This window comes from Lutra lutra, chromosome 2, assembly GCF_902655055.1.
Source record: "Lutra lutra chromosome 2, mLutLut1.2, whole genome shotgun sequence".
Lineage (NCBI taxonomy): Eukaryota > Metazoa > Chordata > Mammalia > Carnivora > Mustelidae > Lutra > Lutra lutra.
The window spans coordinates 1,020,563-1,042,117 of record NC_062279.1 but is presented as its reverse complement, the minus strand read 5'-3'; the positions used below and the strand labels follow the sequence as shown (position 1 = coordinate 1,042,117).

The window sequence follows — 21,555 nt, the reverse complement described above, 5'->3', positions numbered from 1 at the left end:
TGTGCAGCTGCTACACTACTCAGGCATGTGGATAATAAAATGCAGACCTTTGGCAGTCTTTGATTGCTTAATTATTTTAAACACTTCTCTCTGAGACATTTTCCCTTAATTAGTTATGTCTTCCTCCCCCATTATGTCCCCAGTCACAGGGCACCAGTCATCTGATAAAAGCCCATATTCAGTTCAGCTCAATTTAACAATGTTTTTACTGACGGTGCACTGTGTACCCTGTATGAGAGGGTCACCAGGATTGGTCAGGTGCCACCCTGACCCCAGGGGACCCTGCTGGACATTAGTGCCCCCCAGTGGAACTCACAAAGCAATCACAACCCTTCTCCAGCAGAGACTCTGCCCATCCGTCCAGCAAGAATAAAACCCATGCACCACTCTGACGAAGAGTCCAACTTCTCACTTACAGATCAAGGCATTCTGACACATCAAGGACATCTCAGCTCAGTGCAGAGCACATCACGGCTCCAGAAGCCAGCCTTGGGCACCACACACAGCCCCTGGCTTTTCTGTAGCCCAAGGCCCTGGCTTCACTTCCCCAAAGAAGCAGTTTCTTTCTTTCATTATCTGTGTGTCAGCTGCTAATATTCCTGCACATCACCCAGCTCACAGCTGAGGGAAGGGGTGTCCTAGACCAAGTGTGTGCAGCATGATTTACGTGCGGCCTGAATACCTGCTTAGCAACGAAGCTGCAGCTGCTAAACAAGCAGGCCCCTGTTGGGAAAATCAATCGCTGTCTTTATCTGAAACTTTCCTTGAACTTTAAAGCAAGGATATTAAAACACACACTAAAACTATTTCTATTAGGTATGGTTTGTGATTGCAGATAATAAAAGGTTCTCAGACACAAAGCACACCAAAAAATCACCCTGAAACTTATATTTGGACAGGGCTTAAGAATTTATTTTTAAAACTCCATAGTAAGTTCCAACAAAGACAAATAAAGTTATAGTGTAAAAAAAAGCTTTTACCTTTAATGCAGAGTCCTTTTACAATAAAATCCCTGGAAGTTGGTCTCTCCAAATCCCCTTCACCTGATTTACCCATTCCCCCACTCCCTCCCCTCAGGCAATCGCTAGTTACAGAATAAAAAAGTCATAGGGTTGAAAAGCACAGCACAGGGAAGAGAGTCAGTGAACAGAGTCAGTAACGCTGTGACAATACTGAACGCGACAGACAGTGACACCATTTATTGTGGTGAGCGTGTCATAACACACAGCACTGTCAAATCTCATGTTATAGACCTGAAACTGATGATACTGTGTGTCAACAATACTTCAGGAAAAACTAATGAAATGAAATACAATGTTTTCCAGATGAATATGAAAACTGTCTTCGATCTCAGAACCAGAAAGCCGGCATGACTTGAGAAGCCCTCAGCCTCCACTCCTGTCAGGAGCTCAGGACTTGCCTCTGTTTTACTGAGAGCCTCCCCGAGGACTCGGCAGGTGTCCTGAGCACGTCATAGAGCAGAGCCCGCTTATGGTTTGAAGTGGCATCTGCCCGGTAGCTCCAATACAACCTCCCCACTCTCATGAACACAGACACAGTAACACTGAAAATGGGACCCACGCTGATAATCAGCGGACAATCACCGGCTTGAAGAATCAACCTGGTGCCCACAGCAGACCGGGTTTGAAAGAGCAGCCCTGACCCAGCTACACCCAGTGTGAACCCAGGAAAGGCCCCATCCCTCTGGCCACTCTCACCCTGCACACCGCTCACTGCCCACTCAGAGGTGGATGAGGGAGAGCAGAGGCCAGCAGCAAGAGAAGAAAGGAGGTGCTTCCCCCAGGGGTGTGGCATCCACAGCACGGCCCCCTTGCAAGGGTGGGGGGAGACGATGCTCCACAGGGGTCCTATAATCACTTTCAGGAGAGCGTGCCCTGCGTGACTGGGGGGATGGGCCCCAAAGCTAGACTGGTTCCCATGTGCATGTCCTCTGTCCTTGCCCTTTGCCTGCTTTCACTACAATAAATCCCAGCCATCAACACAACTACACACTGCATCCTGGGAGTCCTCTTGAGAATCACTGAGCTAGGGGTGGGCTTAGCCCCCCCACCCCCAGGCTAGCTACAGACAGGGGATGGAGAAGGTTACTGAAACAGCTACCCAAGCTTAAAGACTTTTTGAGTTTAAGATACTTCTTCGCAAAGGGAAAGAAAAGTTCTGGACAAACCACAGACCGTGGCACAGGAGACACTGAACAGGCACTGGAAGGGGCAGTCCCCATGTGCCCTCACCCCACATGCACCTGCTCCATGTTCCCCATGGTTACATGGGAGCCCAGGGCCATGTCAGAGCAGATGACCTGCATTTCCCCAGCTGTTCTTGGGCAGGGTAGGCTCATGGGCTCCCCTCTCTGCCCCACCCCACCCCGGCCAGCCCCCCATTCTTCACGGAAGGCAAAAGACTGTGAAATACACTCAACCTTCTTCCTGGGGCCCTATCACAGGCCGCATCCAACACCACATCCCCCCGCCCCCCTGCATCCCACCATCTTAGGCAGGATCACGTGACAACTCTCCCCCCAACACAGCAAACCAGCTTTAATCACAGCATCTAACTGTATCAATTTCATATCAATAGTGCGCTTTTACATGTGAAGATTTTTTACTCCCAAAATATGGCTTCTAAAGTGCTATCTTATATTTTATAAATATAATATTTTATATCCTATATTTTATAAAATAATATGCTTTGGTATTTTCATTAACTTATAAAATTTACTATATGATTGTATCTCTGATTCAAGCTGCTTTGTGATAACCCAAATACCTATGTAACTAAAAGGCTATAAAGGAAAAGGATAGCATAATACTTAAGAACTTGAAACCAAACCACCAGGTGGGTCAACATAATGGTCTTCCTGAAAACAAATCTACAGCAACGACCAGTTTATCTGCAAGGTATTAGTGTAGTTCCTTGTTCAGAGAGCAGACTGTTGTGAAGCCCTGCTGAAGACCCCCCCCTCCGGAGCAGAAGTGGACATGGAGACCCCATGAAGCCTAATGCACCGTCCTTCCCAAGGAACCACATCCACACACTTTGACCCATGAGACCAGCAAGAGGTGACTCGGCCAGGCGGCAGACTTGTGGCATGGCAGGCACTCAGTAAGCCCTACTTTCCACTAAAGCCTCACCAAAAAACACCAACCCTCTAAATTTTAAGGAACCTCAAGTAACTACATCCAATTAGCCAAGGCACATTTTAATACATTTGGCTCAGGTCAAAATCTCAGGATTGTGAGTCCGCGCTGGGCTCCACTCTTAGCGGGCTGCCTGCTTCTCCCTCGGTCCCCCACCCCTCTTCTCTCTCAGATAAACAGATCTTTAAAATAAAGGAAGAGGGGCGCCTGGGTGGCTCAGTGGGTTAAGCCGCTGCCTTCGGCTCAGGTCATGATCTCGGGGTCCTGGGATCGAGCCCCACATCGGGCTCTCTGCTCAGCAGGGAGCCTGCTTCCTCCTCTCTCTCTACCTGCCCCTCTGCCTGCTTGTGATCTCTCTCTGTCAAATAAATAAAATCTTTAAAAAATAAAAATAAAAAATAAAAAAATAAAGGAAGAGCCTTAAGTCAAAATGTTTGAGCTTGTACGACACACACAACAGCTGCACGACTCAGAGACTGAGATTTAACCTGGGGAGAGACCAGACACTTGAGGAAACTCAGTTGGATTTCAAGTCCACGACGCCCACACGATAGCGTCAGACACCTCTGCCGGCTCCACGCATCACCCACAGCTTCAGAGACAGACGCGACCTATGGGCCGGTGTCTACGCAGGACGTAAATCCCCGCGAGCGGTCCCCGAGTTCAGACAGCCATGCAGACAGTCACGCAGACATTCACGCAGCCGCTGGGTCTGGATTTACTCATTCCTGAGCAGCTGCTCCTCCGGAGAACAGACCTTAGAGACGCTGCCCCAGGCCGTGAGGGAGACAAAGACCCGGGGTAAGGAGCAGGTTTCCTAGGCAAACGCAGGTTCCCAACATCAGAACCGGCTCAGAAGTTGGGGCGCTCAGGGTGCGCGGCTGCTGTGTGTGAGGCGTCTGCCTCCGGCTCAGGTCGCGACCCCGGCGTCCTGGGTTCCATCCGGATGGGGCTCCCTGCTCGGCGGGGTTCCGCCCCCCACCCCGACTTGCGGCTGTCTCCGACACACACACGAGGTCCTGAAGAGCAGCAGCCGCGGCAGCTCAGCCCCGCCAGGAGGCCGAGCGTCGGGCTCGGCGGAGAAGCCGGGGACGCCGCTCTTCCTCTCCCGAGGCGCCACGGAAGCCAGCGCCCCGCACGGCAGCCCACGCACGCGGCCCGGGGCCCGCGGCAGGCGGCGTCTTGCCCCTCGACGGGCAACGGTCCGGCCGGTCCCGCCGCGGCCCCGCACTCAGCCCGAGACAGCGGCTGGAACACCCCGCGCCCTCCCGCCTGCGCCCAGCACGGACAGCCTCCCCTCCCCCCGGAGCCCGGGGCCACCCAGGGGCCCCCACCAGGCTTCAGGGAACGGCCCCGCCGGCAGGCCGCGCCCGCGGTCAGGACGGCATCACGTCCACCTCGCTCTGCAGGTCAGAGAGGTCCCGAGCTGGGCTGGCCCAGACCCTGAGCTCCCTCACCGCGCGGCGCGGCGGCGAGCTCGGCCAGCCCCGCTCACCGGGAAGCGGGCTTCCTCCCGCTGGAAAGACGCCTGCAAGCAGCGACCCAGTCAGCCCTGGACGCGCGGTCGCCACCAATCCCCACCGGAGAAGCGCCTACCTGGCTCCACGCGCCGTCGCCCACAGCACCGAGGCTCTGCGCTGGCCTAAGCTCTTCCCTCACGCGCGCGCTATTGCGACGCATCTTCGGAGGGGACGCCGGCGTGAGGGGCGGGCCCTCAGGAAAAAAGCGGGAGAGAGATCACGCTCTGCTCTCTGCGGGCGAGAAGGCGGCCTCCGCAAGGCCTTGCCGGGACGGCTCCTGCGGACTCGGACCGCAGACTTCGGGCTCCTGCTGTCCTGACTGACCCCAGACTTCCGGCTCCTTGGGGGCCTGACTAACCGCGGACTTCCAACTCCTTAGGGGCCTGACTGACCCCCGACTTCCAGCCTCCCCGGGGCCCTGACTGACCGCAGACTTCCGGCTCCTTGGGGGGCCTGACTGATCCCGAACTTCCGGTCTCCCCAGGACCCCGACTAACGCAGACTTCCGGCCTCCCCGGGGCCCCGACTAACGCAGACTTCTGGCCTCCCTGGGGCCCTGACTGACCGCGGACTTCCGGCTCCTTCGGCCGTGACTGACAGTGGACTTCCTCCAGAAGTGAGAGAAGCCGCCGCGGAAGCCAGAAACAACAAGGACGAGAGTCGGTGAAGCTCCCTGGGAGAAGCAGCGCCGCAAGCACATGTGAACTCGGGGAGAAGGAGGCGCGCGTCCACGCCCGACAGGGTCTTGCTTGTGGAGACACCGAAAGACCAAGAGCAGCCGTTCCCTTATGGACACGCAGGCGCGCTCAGCTCAGGGCAGTTACCTCAGGAGGAGACGCCGGCGGCCTCACGAGCTCTGGGCCCCCAATGCCCTCCTGTACCGAATGAAACAGACGGGGAGGGGCAGTGGGAGCCGAGGGATGCGAGTGCGGGGAGGGGTGCTGGTCCCCGCATCCCCCGGGTCAGCCGTAACCCAGTGCAGGCCTTCAGGAGCTCAGTCCCCGGCTCCCAGGACCGCCTCGCGGTGCCGGCGGTGACCCTCGGCGCAGGAACGATCACTGGGGCTCACTCAGGACCTTCCCCCTTCGGTTCCGGCGGGCAGGGGGGCTTAGGCTGGATGAACGGATCGATCCAGCCCACCGGCTCTCTGCCTGGACGGACCAGGGGTATCTCGTCTCACACCGGAGGAACTCGGGGTTGCTCACAAATGACAGGCCCTACAGTGACTTCTTGTTCCACGAGAACAACGCAGACTCCTGAGTGAGAAACTGAGGCAGAGGACGAAGAGGGCAGGGCAGACTCCTCCACACCCAAGTGCAGGTGGGCGGGCCACACCATGGGAGTAGGGCATGTTGTGGGCAGACAGGCCCCGGACAGATCCTTGGACAGAGCGCTGGACAGAGGACAGGTGGACGGAAGTTGGATCCGGATCTTCGCCCTCAGTCACAAGATCCCCCCCAGAACCCCAGCCATGTCGGTGCTCCAGGGATGAGCTCCTCAGAGGAACTGAGGGCGCAGGACCCGGCCCCCTAAATGCGCCTGGGCACACTCCCTAAACGCACTCAGGGCACACCCTGCAGCCACAGCTCCGAGGCTTGGGCGCAGACTCCCCCAGCCTCGGGCAGCTCTCCGCCACAGACCCTGTGTGTCTCTGCGGGGCTCCTGAAACAAACCAAGCACTGTCACCATGGTGGCCTCGCTGGGCACCTGGAGTCCCTCTGCTCCCGTGGAATGCAGTCCAGGGATCAGCACCACCCGTGGCCAGCACCGCGAGGACCAGGAGGTGGACAGAGATCCAGGCTCCGAGCTCCCACAGTGAGAGCCTGCATGGAAAGCTGCACATATTCCCAGCCAGGAGTGAGTCCGGGTGCCCTGGCAGACTCACAGCCCCGCAGGTCGGAACCACACAGCAACACCCCAGGAAGTTTGGGGGGGGGCGGTGTCATGAAAACAGGTGGGCTCAGACACCAGGTTCAGTCATGAAACAGCCGGTGGAGATGCATCCAAACTATGTCCGGCCTCACGCCACAGAACTGTGTGTCTCCCCATGAAACTGCCACGGAACCACAAACCTCCGTCAGCAAATATACGTACTTGCCCCACAGAGAAGTGCCCGCTCCCGGGGTGAGTGGGACTGGAACTGTACTTCATCTCACCTTCCCAAAGGGGTGACATTTTTCTGCTCAGCACAGAGAGGCCAGCTAGGCAAAAAGCCAGCCCTCAGGGTGAGGAATAAGACACATGGAAGAAAAAACCTGTTTTGGCCTTAAAACTATTGATCCATAACTTTCATTCTGGCACTAATTAAATAGCACAACTCAGTTTCTAATAAAGTCAGTTTATGAAATAAAACCCTTTCCAGCAGATGAAGATTTGTTTCTGTCCCCAGCCAGTGGACTGGGAAGGAAGTGTCCCTCGCTGGGCTGCAGAGACACGGGCAAAGCATCAAGGATATCCTCCTGGCTTCTCCTCAGCCCCTCGCCTTCCCACAGCCGTCCCTACCATCCCCACTGTGAGTCACAGCACAAGGCAACCCACCTGCACACCTCAGAAGCTTTTATAAATAATTTCAGTATCTGGGTAAAGGAAACTTAACTGAAATGTGGGTCTTTGACAGAAGTGACATTTCACCCTAAACCTAGTCTGCTCAAATGTCATTCACCTGACATACTGAAAACCATTCAGCACGCCACAGGGGTGGATGTCCCACTTAACTGGGCATCTGTTTGGCACCAAAGCCATCTGCAGCACTTGCCCATCTGATCGTGAAACTCCAGAGGCTGAGGAGGCGGCCCCTCACTGGCACCCCTGGCCTGTACTGCCTGTCTGGCACTGTGTTTGGCAAGGAATACCTGTGTCAGGAAGGACTCATTAAGAGTCACTGAGGTATCACATACAGACGTAGAGTGAACACACGTATTTGCATCCCAGCAAAGTATTGAGCAGCTGTGCGAAAACATGGAAGAGTCACCTGTACCTTTGGATCTACTTGTTCATCTGCAAAATGGGGTGATGATCCCTATTGCACAAGGAAATTGAAGGACTTGCCAAATCGACCGGAAAGAGCCTTTTAAACTAGAGTCACAGTAGAAATACAAGGTGTGATGCCCACTGTCACTAGAGGGCTCAAATTCCATGCTGGGAGACACAGATGTATGCAGAGCTCTGGGAACCACACACCCACTGAGAAACTACTACCACTCGTGCACTAGCCTCTTCTGCCCCAGGGATGGGGAACCAGGTCCTCTTGAGATAGAGCTGTGGCAAAGAGCGCAGACTCATTCACTGATTTTCCTGACATGCCCAACAGGAAATTGAAAGCTTTTTAAAACCTAGGACTGACCAAACACAATCACCCCTGCTCTTTCAACAACTATGCTCCCTCTGTATTCCGAACTCCACCTGCAAATGGCCCCAGTGGGTGTCCATGTTTCAATAGCCATGATCACTGAGAAGTTCAATAATGTGTAATTAAGCCTCCAAAACCTTATGTAAGAGTGCATTGAGACTCTACATCCAAACAGACATAATAAAAAATATTTGCTCAACTTATATAGAATTTTTTAAGCTAAATACCCTGTTACAAACATTCAACTTCAACCCAAGAGTTTATTTAGCCTATACACAACTGAACAGTGTGTCCCCCCAGGGAGAATGCACGCGGACCATACCCTGCTGACAAACACCTCGTGCCATACACATGGAAGCACAGGCAGGAGCCAGTGGCCGAGGTGCAGCTGAACCAGCTCTCCCCAGCTTTAAGGGCAGGGGGCCAAGAATGCCTCCTGGACCCACACTTGGCAACAAGTTGTGAGGGCACTCAGAGCACAGAAACCGGGCTTCCTGCCTCGGCTCCCACTGCTGGACACTGACCAGTGTCTCGTGGGCAGGGACCCAGTGATGATCAGAGTCAGTAACCCTTATGCCTTCAGTGAATACCACAGTGCATGTCTGCAAACACACACAAGTCAGCTCCACAAAACATGTGGGAAAACCTAACAATTTTCCACCCTGATTTTTATATACAAATTATTTCACATTTTTCATTCTGTCATGTAGGGGTATACCATCTCTCAAAAATCAAAGGCTGCCACATGCTCCACCTGCTTGAGGTATCCTGGCTCAGTTGTTTAACGTCAAGCTTTGCAGAGGACACACCACTGCTTGATGACAAAATCAATTCATTCTTGAAATTTCTTATTCTTAGCTGTCGAATAGGCTGTCTCCCAGGAGACACGGGATAAATGCTGCACGACAGTGGAGCTCAGGATCAGAACCCCAGCCTATTGTGTATCCCAGATACAGGAGGATCTGCAAAGCTTACGACATCCCCAAATGACATGGCAATAAAGCAACTCCAGTGATGATCCAAACAAGGAAGCTTGACCGGCAAAGAACAAAGCATCTCCCAACCCCCTCACTGCTCAAGAAGCATATAACCATAGTCTGCATCTCTTTCATGGGAGGCTGCCACCATGTGTTAACCTGATCTTGGTTATTCAGAAACTGCACACTAATGTTGTGAGAAACAAGAGAGATGATAAGCCACTCACACCGTGAGTCACATACAGCAAGAAAACAACATCCCAACTTCCACCACCTTTACAGTAGAAACTGCCTATAAAAGCTCAAAGACAGGCTAACTTTAGTGCTGAAAATAGCCAATCATAATATAATGATGTTTGTGAAGGAGTCACTGTCTAAGAAGGTTCTAAACCAACAGGAATGAGCACCATTTTGGTCCAAAATGGACTATTGTAACTGGATGGTGTCCTTGGGTTCCACCAAAGACCAGCCAGGGGGAGTTCAGATGCAGGGAGCCAGTTTCCATGAAGGGACACAGATTATGTGAAACACCTGACCTCACCCCACATGCTGGTCAGACACAGCTCCCTCAAAATGCGGTTGAGCGAGGGAGGGGTCCTCAGACCCCTCAGCAGCCATTCTGATCAAGGTTGGTATGGGATTTGAGTCCAAGACAGCCACTAACATGCCAACCATCCACCTGCATGGTCCACCACGTCAGCCACTCTTCCCCGCAAATGGCGCTCATCCCGTGCACAGGCTCAACAGCAGGGCTCTCCAGAGAGAGGGCAAACTGAAGGCAGACAAAGGGTCAAGCAGTCTCCAAAACAAGAAAAGGGAACAGTGGTTAGAAGCAAAGCCTGACGTAAATGACTTTAAAATGCAAGAAAGCCTCCATGCGCATTTGTGATCTTGCAAGTGTTTCTTCTTCACGACATAAACACGCGCTGCCTCCCCAACTCTCTGTGTCCCTGAGAAGAACATGAAAAATAAGGCAATTTGCGGCGCTGGTCACAAGAAATCACTCCAGCTCTGTGTATCAACCAAAACTATCATGAGTAATCAAGATACCACGAGAAGACGATGTTCGTCATGTCTAACCCAGAGAAGGACCACTTCCGATGCACCATCAGATGTCACTCATCATAGTTTGTCACAGATCTGCTAAGTACATTGACTCCATAACAGCAAAAACACCTACAAGTATGTGCATCTTCTCCTAGGTCCTCAGCTTGACAAACAGAGTTAATGGAGTATATACAGCATTTCAAAAATAACTAAAGAACAAAAAGAACATGACAGCCATGGCTCATCCCAAAGCTGTTCTGTTCTTGAACTGTGGTAAAACACACATCCCTTAAAATTTACCATCTTAACCATTTTTCAGCATACAGTTCAGTGACACCACACTCAGGTCATATAAGCATCTCTGCCGTCCACCTCTAGAACCACTTTCTTTTTCCTAAAGTGAAACTCCTGACCCACTCCAATGTTGATCATCATCAAAAATATGAAAATACTTCTATATAGTCACTAAAGTAAAAAAAAAAAGTTCATTCTTGTTCATAAGGAACTTTTATGTTTATTAAAATGCAAAAGCAATAACCATTACATCTGAGTCTGAAGAAATTTCTAAACATTTCCTAAATAATTCAGCAGCTTCAGACATACTGAGTCACATTACACAGTAAAAACCAGAATGCACACATCATTCAATTCTGAACGAACTGACACTTAGAGTTATCATCTCAGCCGACTCTACTTTCCTCTCATTTGATATGATTCCTTCCCCAAACCGTGCCTAATGTCATAGCTTTGGGTCTTCTACAACCACTTCTATAATATAAAAATCTTCTAAATAAATTGCCTAGCAAATGTCCTAAATATTCAAGTCTTACTGGGAGAATGCTTTCTTGGTTTTAAAGGTTGATTACTTGGATTCCTACAGAAAGCAAATAAAACATCTGAATTTGGCAGTATTTCACAAATTAACTTGAAACTTCTTATATAACAGAGTGGTTAAAAATACAGAAAGCTCATTTCAACACTTAAATTCCAGTCAGAGTCCCAGAGAATGGCATTTAACTTTTAATTATTTTTATCATTAATTTCGTGCTTCTTAGATTCAGAAACTTGCCTGGAAGATATAAACTAATCATTCCTGCTTTAAACTGCGTTGTAATCACTATTGTTGATGGACATAGTTTACAGAAATCTTTGTTTCTTTGTATGTGACCTATTCATATATTTTTGTTACTAAGCAAGACTTCCAGAATATAGAAAGAGACTCAAAAAATACCTAACCCTGTTCTCAAAAAACTTCCCTGTAAGTGTGCTCAAAGTCACAGCTAATGTATGTCTGAACAGGTGATGTAACAGTGGCCACTACTATTGTTGATAAAATAATAGGGTTGGTGATATAACCTGTCCATGATCATAAGTAAAAAAAAAAATAAATATCCTACTTTTCCCAAAAATACTTGGTGTTTCACACTGGAATGCATAATACAGAACAATAACTTACTGACCACTTTAGAATGAGATTTTAATAATCATGCTAGCTAGTTAATATGCTGTTTATATTAAAAGCAGAGTACATCCCAACACATTATACTCTTCTGACTCCCACAGAGTCCATTATGGTTCATTTTATTAAAGCTGGAAACATAAGGAAATGTCAGCACAACTCTGTTTTATACCCAACACAAGTATCCTGGGATGCAGACAGACATATCTGAGAGGACACAGCTGATCCCAGGAAGGAGTAATTCTCAGAACTAGCCCTCAGCAGAAAAGACAGACCCTCCCATCTTTTCCTCAGGACCTGCTATTTCTTTGATGAAAATGCCCCAAACTAGAAAACCCACGGAGGAGAGTAACTAAGACAAAGACACATAGAACAACAAGCTCCATGTGATCTTCATGTTTGTTTGTTTCTGAACTTTAACACAACAAACTTCCAAAGCTTTCTTTTCAGGAACCAGCACTCCCCCATCATGCTTCCTTAAAAGTAATGCAAACGACCTCGCCTACAACCTCCAGCCACCTGTATCTGTGAGCAGTCATATGGCATACACCCTCCCATTGCGAGACACCCATCCTTCTGTGTTTTCATTGAGACCCTCAGGACTTTAAGCATAGACCATCTGCCCGGCTCCCAACCAGACTGCTGGCAGTCTTGACGGTGAACGGACCACCAAGGCGTTCCATGCTAGCCAGTAATGGTGCTCTTCCTCAATGAGGAAGCACGGCCAGCAAAATCAACGACTTTGAAACTCACATATTCAACTTCGAAAGATAACCAGTTTCCCTTAAAAATCCAGGACAACTATCACCTAAATCTATTTGCTCCATCAAAAACAGATCTTTGAGCTCAGGCTATAACTCACTGCAAAACTGAACACTCCAGTGTTGTGCTTATTCGGTCAATAGACAATCTTGCCCTAGAGCAGCAGCTATGAAAACAAGACACCTACATTATACAGTCATATTCCTCAAATTTTCCGTGTCATACAACCTATGCTCTCAAAGCAAAAGAACAAAATCTATTTACCTGTATTTCTGTCTGGTAAGATACAGCAATGCTTCTGCAAAATGCCGGGCAACACCTGTTTCAAAACACATAAATAAAACATATTTGGTTATTGTTCAGATAGAGAAAGGTATCTCATTCATGCGGTGAGTGTTTTACTAATAAGGTCGTTCAGTGCTGCAGAGTCCTCACGCGCAGAACGCTCTAATAAATTAAACAATACAGAAAAATTTTGATGACATACATTTTTCATCAGAAAGGTTAATCAGGTAGGTGTGCTCATTGTAAATGCTGTTCCAGAACGGTAATGCTGTTCTATTTAATGTATGCCCCTAATGGGTCCTGGGAGTACTTTGAAAGCTGCTCTCAAGGGGCTCCTACAATAAGGCAAATGGTCCCACCAATTTGTGTGATGGCTTTTAAAATATTAGATGCAATTAGAGCCTGAAAGTGGAGGACTGCTGGGGCAGTACAGTGTACCGGGCCTGCTTCGTAGGATCTAAGCAGAGATGCTTTCATCCAGGGTGAGTCACAAAGAAGAATGGGGAAGAGAAGTCTGTGTTTTCAGTCAAAGTTTGGTAGTAAATGATGAAGGAAATATCTTACTTGATAAGGGAAGGTGGAAGTAATAGGATATGGCTTTCCCTAGAAAATTCAGCACTGTGAGCACAGACGAAAAGCACCTGCAGTGAAGAGATCTCTGTGGGGATGTATGGCGGTGCGTTCCAAACTCAACCAGAGCAAAGGCTGAGCTTCCTTCCTGAACTCTCCACAGATGCAGCTGCAGCCATTCCTCCCAAACTCCCAGCCCAGAAGCAGGCATTACTTATCCTGGAGCAAGGACTTAGTGGAGAGGGAGGGAGAGGGGAAGATGGTGCACAGGGGCCCCACCCAGCCCCTGCCCTCAACCGCCTTGGGCCCAGGACTCACACAGCTACTTCTGACAGATGGGACAGCAGTCACAAAGCCTCCCTCTGTGACCCTCCTCCATGCCTCTGCCATCCCTCGGCACTGGGGAAAGAATAATTCTCGCCCAAGTATCATCAATTGCAGACAAGACAGCATGACCGATTTTCAACTCTAAACAAATCTAAGAGACAGAAACAAAGCAATAATCAAATAAGAACCCACTAAATCCAAAATGTGGAATTAAAAGTTCAAAAAGACATCCCCCACTCCTGTAAGGCTAACAGTTTAGTTGGGACAATGAGGGATTGATGAAAATACCAAAACACACAACACAAAGTCAATGTCATCACTTAACTCCACCACCTGCACCAGGGTTCTCCACTCACCAGGTCTGAAATTGGCATCATTCTGGCATTATTCTCTCCCTCACTAGCCCCTACCCTTCAAGGTCAGATAAGGAAATAATGCACACACGCACACACATGTATACATGTACACATGCTCTGGGTTCCCTGGGAATCTTCAATCCTTCTCATTCCAGGACCAATACACTTGTTCACGGACTTTTCCACCAATTTCCAAAAAGCCTTACAGGTTAATACCAGGCCTAAGAAATAATGTCCCTCAAAAAAAAAAAAAAAAAAAAAGAGGAATGGTCTTGTGCATCGGAGACATGCTGCAAACAGCGTGATCTGCATGGAGGATGGGAGCATGAGTCTCCACGGTGATGTTCAACCAGGTCCTGCAAGTGCACAGCCCTCCTGCATTCCCAGCCCCTGTAAGCACCCAGAGGGGGCATGCTGGCCGGTCCACTGCAAAGCCCCTGGACTGGTCTCCCAACCCGCAGTCTCCTCCCCAGTGACATATCAAACATGCCGCTTCTAATTCTAAGGAATTACTAGCAACTGCTACACCACAGAAATGTTCACAATGGAGGTACAGGTGCATCCCTAATGTCAATCTTAGCTCCAAACTACCCAGCTGACTCCGTTCCACAAGGGCCCTTCAAGAAGCAGAAATGGAATCTGGATCCATTAGCCACCACACAATCCAGCCAATACCTTGGTGCTGGTGGCGTTTTCATCCAGATGAGCTGAATTCAAGGTGACATGATGAGGGCCTCACAGAAGGTCAGGCACGGGAACCAGAGGGGCGCATGAAGTGAGGTCAGGTGACACAGCAGGGAGGAAGGGAAGGGAGTCAGGAGTGGAGCTTGGCACTTGGGTTAGCCCTACACAGCAGAGGCACTGTCTTCCCCCAGCTAACCCCCATCACATGTGGCAGCTCTAGACACCTGGTCCGGGTGTCTGGGCAGTGCACAGAATCACTGGGAGGGACCCAAGTGGTAAAGTGAGGTTCCTTTCAGATTCAGTGATTCACACCTAGGGCAGGGGCACATGCACCATCAGTGCCTTCTGCAGAACTAGGAAACCCCCAGGGCCTGGATGTGCTACAACAATTGCAGCCCCTGCAGTGGTGGGGGCCCTTCCAGGGGTGTCCATGTCATGTGGCCAAGTTGTGTTATAGAAGAGCTTGAAAGCCATGGATTTAGGCAAACAAACCCCAGCTTATGGGACAAGTGATTCTAAAATACTATAGTGGCGCCCACGCCCAGCTCCCCTTGGTTAATCCTCAATGGCCTTCTGTGCCCGACCCTCTGATCCCTCCACTCCAGCTGTCACATTCTCCCACTCCCACCCAGATGCTGCACCACCTGCCACCAACCTGCCACCAACCGACACAGCCACTTCCTCAGTACAAGGTTCCACCAAGGCAGCCCTCCTGCCCATCACAACCGTGGATTCTGCAAGCAAGCTGCATGGCTCTTCTGGGACCTCAAGCAGGAGAATATTAGGGCCCAGAGAAATTACAAACAGTCATGGGTAGAATTCACCTGCAACCTTCCTGAGGGCAGCCAATTTGTGTTCAAAAATGGCAGACACACGTAATCTTGACAAGTCCCTCCTAGCTGTAGCCATAGGTGAGACACTGGTGTTCAATCTTAGAAAAATGCCTCGTGTACACCTCTGCCTCCTCCAACATGGGCTGAGGGGGCAGGAAGGTGGGACTCCCATGTGCATCCCTTGATCTCAAGGGTCCCTTCCTGCCTATTCTAGGAGAGCATGCGGCCGCTGAGGTAACTGGGGGACATTGGGCAAGGCACACCACAGGCAGCTGGGGTCAAACAGCCTATGTCGAACCGACGCCCAGAGTCTTCCGTGAGCACCTGCCCAAATGCCCATGAGCATGACACCAACACCACATGCTTTAGGAGACCACAGCTGCTAATTACATCCTCCATGTCCTCTGTCCAGAGTCTTCCAACTGAAAATCTATCCCTAAAACATCAATTTCAAGGTTTCACTGCACCCCATGTCCTCAGCCCTCTCTGGGGGTGCCTTCTTTGATGCATGAAGTCAAAAGTGCTGGAGCAAATCCTGCTCGTCCAACACTGCACTCCCCAGTCCACAGGCTCAGTAAGGGTGAGTCAGTGAAGACAATCAGAATTTGAAATATCGGCCATCAGGTGCACGGTCCACACCTGAAGTACTTGCGAGACTGTGGGCGCCATATTGGATAGCACAGACAGCAAACATCAGCATCATTTTTCAGATGAAGAAAACAAAGTTTGGAGGTGACGTCCTGTGTCAACTACACCCAAATTTAGAAATAAAGAATCGTTTAAGTGCTGTTATTTTGTCCTCACCACTCCGCAGTTTCTCTGGGCACATGCCCCTTGTTCCTGCGTGGTCATTCTGGCTGGTGTCACGAGAAGCCAGGCGTGGACTCAGCAAACCATGTTTGCCTGAAGGTCCTCAGAGCCTTGCTTCCCTGTGGTTCCTACAGCAAGTTCATGTTATGCCCTTTCCATCTCAGGAATATACCACACAATGCAACGTGCCCCCCAAGCATGTGAGCCTACGACAGATGTGTTCTGTGGCGTGTCGAGAGCACAGGTTTACACAGAGTCACTCCAACAACTCTTACTGGATAATTTCACGCTTTGCAAAGAGCCGCAGGCTTGTTCCCACAAGAAGCTGTGTCTTGTGACTCTCATGAATGAGACAGACAGCCCTTCCATTTCACAGGGCGAGGACTGAGGATTCCCCCGGGTCTAACAGGCCTCTCCCTCACACACCCCCGGCACTCTCCCGGGCCATGTGAGAGGCAGTTAGGAGATGATACACTGGCCGCAGGTCGCAGAGCCAGACTGAGGCTGGGACCAGAGCTCCCACAAGCTGGCCCCCACCTGGCTGCCACCCCAGGGTGCGGCACACCACTCGTGGGCTCAGCTGCATGCAGCACAAGGAGATGGCACTGCCAGCCATGAGCTGTCTGTCTGCAGCAGCCGCCTGGAGCAGCTGGCCCAGGGAGACAAGCGTTCGACACACAGTGCGCCTGTCGGCACACGGCTCCCACGAGACCACATCCAGGGTGGCCGTGAGGGAGCAGCAAGTCTGCACATGTTCCCACACGTGGACGAGGAAGTGCTCACACGCTGGCAATGTTCCTCACTCATGGTGCAGGCTGTCCACACACACACACAGGCACAGGGTCTGTGACCGAGCACAGGGTCCCCGGAGCCCCAGACACCAGCATCAGGACTGTGCTCTGGGGCAAGCCACGCACCCCCAGCATCCTCATCTGAGGCATGTCTAGGACATGGGGGCCCACGGGGGCTTTCTGCAGCACAAACCAGCAAACCAGAGCAATCTCCCTCAGTGAAGGGCACACACTCCACGTCATGCTATGCAGGTGCTGGGAAAGCACAGAGTGCCCGGACGGCCAGCCGGTCGCTGCTCAAGGGCTTAAGAGCCCAGTGGACATGCAGCGCCAGGGCTGACGGTCCCGTGCCAAGCGCCTGGCACATGCCGAGCATCCATGTCACGTGAAGTGTTCACACCGCAACACAGAGAAGGGACATGAACCCTCTGGGAGGTGATGGGTGCGTCTGTGACCGTGATTACAGGGATGGAGTACGTATCCAAACACACTCCTCACACTATGCAGGTCAAACAGTGCTGGGTCTCGTGTGTCAGCTGGGAAAGACTTCCATGCCAAATGTTCAATAAAGTTTTCTTGCGCCTTTAAACACACAGGCACACGGACACACACAGACACACACACGGAAATACACAGTACATTTCTACAAAACCCGCCGTGACACTGGCGCTCGCTGGCCAGGAAGAAGCATCTTTGATGAACCACCACACACAGGGGATGCTGCGTATCTACACAGCAACACACTCAACTCGTCCATCCTTCCACACACGGTCCATCGGGATCCTAAGTTGGCAGAGTGGCTACGGGACAAATCACACAGAAGAGCAGAATGTGTGAGCACCCATGAAAAAGACTTCAACCTCCCTTTGACAGGTAAGGAGCAGAAAGAGGGCCTTCTTAGCAGAGCCAGAAATCAAGGATGTGACTGTCCCCTGACAAAGCTCTGGGCGAGGACGCGCATGGTTCGGGGCTCGGAAGCACAGCGTGTATCCAGAGCAGGCGTGGGGCAGATGAGCACAGGACCCCTCCCCACACCCAGGGACACGAGCCAGAGGGGACCAGAGAACAAGGGGCTGGGGTGGCGTCCTGGGGCTGGAAACAGAGAGGCTGGTTACAAACCTTGCACACTCAACCGAGCTGCCTCAGAGCCCAGCTCCAGCTTCTCTCGGGAGAACAGCGGGCGGTCAGCTCCCCCAGCCCTCACATCCCTGAGCAGGACACCGGGATATTCTCCTCTGGAGACTAAAACAGGCAGAGAGAACATACCTCCGGCTGATGTTGGCCTTCCAGTTAAAACTGGCTTGCCACTAGATCTGTGGAAAATTCCACCAGCCAATAAGCCCCACATACTCACCAAAAACAAACTCTACATCAATGTTTAATGTCTCACACTTAATGAAGACTCACAGCTGAGTATTATCATGCATTTAAAGAGACCCCCACTTTGAGAATGACAGACAAAATCAGAGGAAACAGAAACAGTACCAGAAACAAGAGGACTTTTTTTTTTTAGATTTTATTTTTATTTATTTGAGAGCAAGAGACACCTCAGACGGGGGTTGGAGCAGAGGGAGAAGCAGGCTCCCCGCTGAACAGAGAGTCCAGCATGGGGCTCGATCCCAGGACCCCGAGATCATGACCCAAGCTGAAGATAGAGGTTTCACGGAGCCACCCAGTGTACCCTAAGACCCATCTGAACTCAGTCTTTACCTCATTATTCAAAACGTGTCCAGGAAACCTGGATAAAGGCCAAAACTGGGCTAGGAGTAAGAAGCAAACTCTGGTCCAATCCAGAGTCACTTTCTGACAAAACATTCATAAAGGGTGGTAAAATGAGGAGTTAGGTCAAAGGCTTCTATTTAAGCAACGGGAATGAAGACGGCAGGTGTTAGTGAAGGAACAGAGGGCAGAGCAGGGGAAGAGGACAGAAGAACAGACGCTCGTGGACATGGCTGACGTCGCGGCCAAGGAGCAGCAGCCGCTCAGGGAGGCTGACGCAGGGCTCTTCCCAGCAAGGGCGCAAAAGCAACCAGGCGCCTCCACAGAAAATAATGAACCTTGACACACAGCTTACAGCCTCACAAAAATTAACTTGAAATAAATCAGATTAAATGTAAAAGGCAACATTCCAGATCCCCTAGCAGACAACAGGGAAGAAAACCCTAGATGCCCTTTGTCATGGGGATGGCGTTTTAGGCACAACAGCAAAGGCTCTGCCACGGAAGAAAGAGTTGGTAAGTGGCACTTCACGAAAATTAAACACTTCTGCTGTGTGAGACACACGTTCCAGAAAAGACAACAAGGCACAGACAGGAGAATATGTTTGCAAAAGACTCATCTCTTAAAGCACTATTATCCTCCAAATATGCAAAGAACACTTAAAACCCAGCAGGAAAACACACAAGTCAATCCAAACATGAGCCAAAGAACCTGACACACATCTCACCAAACATCTCACCAAAGGAGTTACACAAAAGCCTAAGTGAGACACCCCCCCACCCCATGCACCTGCGGAAATGGCCGGCATGCAGAGCACTGACCGCAGCACATGCTGGTGAGGAAGTGGTGCCCGGGGCTCCCCCTCACTACTGGTGGGAGGTAGACTGGTGCCGCCACCATAGAAGAGGGGTTGACTGCTTCCTACAAAACTGACCACACCCTTCATATACAATTCAGAAATCCTGCTCCTTGCTATTTCCCAAAGTGGCTGAAAAACCATGCCCACACAAAACCTGCATGTGGATTTTACAGCAGGTTTATCAGAACCCCAAAACCTGGAAGCAAGCAAGCAAGCAAGATGTCCTTCAGCAGGTAAATGGATAAAATGGTCCTTTCAGACAATACAATATTATTCAACACAAAAAAAGAAATGAGCCACCCAACCATGAAGACATGGAGAAACCTTCAATGTGCATCACCCAGTGGAGGAAGCCAGTCTGAGGGCTACTTACTCTGTGATTCCAATTGTGTGACCTTCTCAAAAGGCAGAACTACAGACACAGTAAACAGATGAGTGGCTTCCAGGGGATGAGGATGGAGAGGGAGACTTGGGGATGGGGGGGATGGAGAAGGAGGGCCGGGGATGGAGAGGGAGGGCCGGGGATGGAGAGGGAGGGCTGGGGATGGAGAGGAGGGCTGGGGATGGAGAGGGAAGGCTGGAGATGGAGAGGAGGGCTGGGGATGGAGAGGGAGGGCTGGGTATGGAGAGGAGGGCTGGGGACAGAGAGGGAGGGCTGGGGATGGAGAGGGAGGGCTGGGGATGGAGAGGAGGGTTGGGGATGGAGAGGAGGGTTGGGGATGGAGAGGAGGGCTGGGGATGGAGAGGAGGGTTGGGGATGGAGAGGAGGGTTGGGGATGGAGAGGGAGGGCTGGGGATGGAGAGGGCTGGGGATGGAGAGGGAAAGTTGGGGATGGAGAGGAGGGTTGGGGATGGAGAGGGAGAGCTGGGGATGGAGATGAGGGTTGGGGATGGAGAGGAGGGCTGAGGATGGAGAGGGAGGGTTGAGGATTGCAAGGAGGGTTGGGGATGGAGAGGGAGGGCTGAGGATGGAGAGGGAGGGTTGAGGATGGCAAGGAGGGTTGGGGATGGAGACGGAGGGTTGGGGATGGAGAGGGAGGGCTGAGGGTGGGGGGTGGGAGAGGGGCAGGTGGAGCACAGAGGGTTTAGGGTAGTGAGACTACTCTGTGTGACCCTGTCATGGCAGGTAGGAGTCCCCACACATTCGTGCAAATCCCCAGAGTGTGCAACACCAACAGTGACCCTGATGTGCTCTGAGGATCTGGGTGATGAGGACGTGTCCATGGGTGCTCATCAGTGGTGACAATGCCCCGACCAGAGGGGATGGTGGTAGTGGGGGGAGAGGAGGTGGTGGGATGGGGGGGCAGACATCATTTGTCCCCAGAGATCTGTGCCTTTTGCACAATTTGCTATTAATGTGAAACTGCTCTGGGGGAAAAAGAAAAAAAAAAGATCTCCAAAAAGAATTTTTCCTTCACATGAAACATAAGCATTTCTGGGAGGACAGGAATGGTTTCAGCATACAGTGAACAGAGGTCCTGCTATGGATGCCCTTACCTACCGGCTCATGGCTCTGACTTGGTGCCCACCCCCAGGGCCTCCCCTGGATCCTTCCTCCTTGGCCCTGACAGACCTTGCTGGGCCCTGTAGGCAGGAAGTCTATGACCTCCACAGATTTGGGATGACTTCACTGCCCAAATCTCCAGCATGGTTGATGTGCTCCCTTAGGTTGAGAAGCTGTCTGTGAATTGCTCTGCAAAACACACAGGAATTCCCAGACACGTACCACCTGAAACACTGATGATTCCACATCCTGTTATGGAACAGAAAGAGAGAGGTCAACACAAACATTAAAAATCAACTCACCAGACAGAATTAATAGCTCCCCTTCATGGCTATGGCAGTAAAACAACAACAGTACCCCACCAAAGTCCCCCTCAAACCACAAAAGCATCACTTCCACAGTCACAGACACACAGCTCAGGACATATGTGCAGAGTGAGGTCAATGGTCCCCTCATCCTAGGCACGTGGCCAGGGGTACATAAACACCCAGGGGGACAGGAAGCCCCTCCAGCTGCACCATGCCTTCGGTCCTGGGAGCTCTTCC

At 51.0% G+C, this 21,555-nt stretch overlaps 1 protein-coding gene across 2 annotated transcripts in view; it reads right to left on the bottom strand.

Moving 5' to 3' along the window:
* Positions 1–21,555, bottom strand: part of DLGAP2 (DLG associated protein 2) — a 783,049-nt gene that overhangs the window by 601,585 nt on the left and 159,909 nt on the right. For both annotated transcript variants that reach the window (XM_047713358.1, XM_047713386.1), the window contains exon 3: positions 12,537–12,591. In XM_047713358.1, coding sequence (XP_047569314.1) covers positions 12,537–12,591 — 55 coding nt within the window. The remainder of the gene's footprint in view (positions 1–12,536; positions 12,592–21,555) is intronic.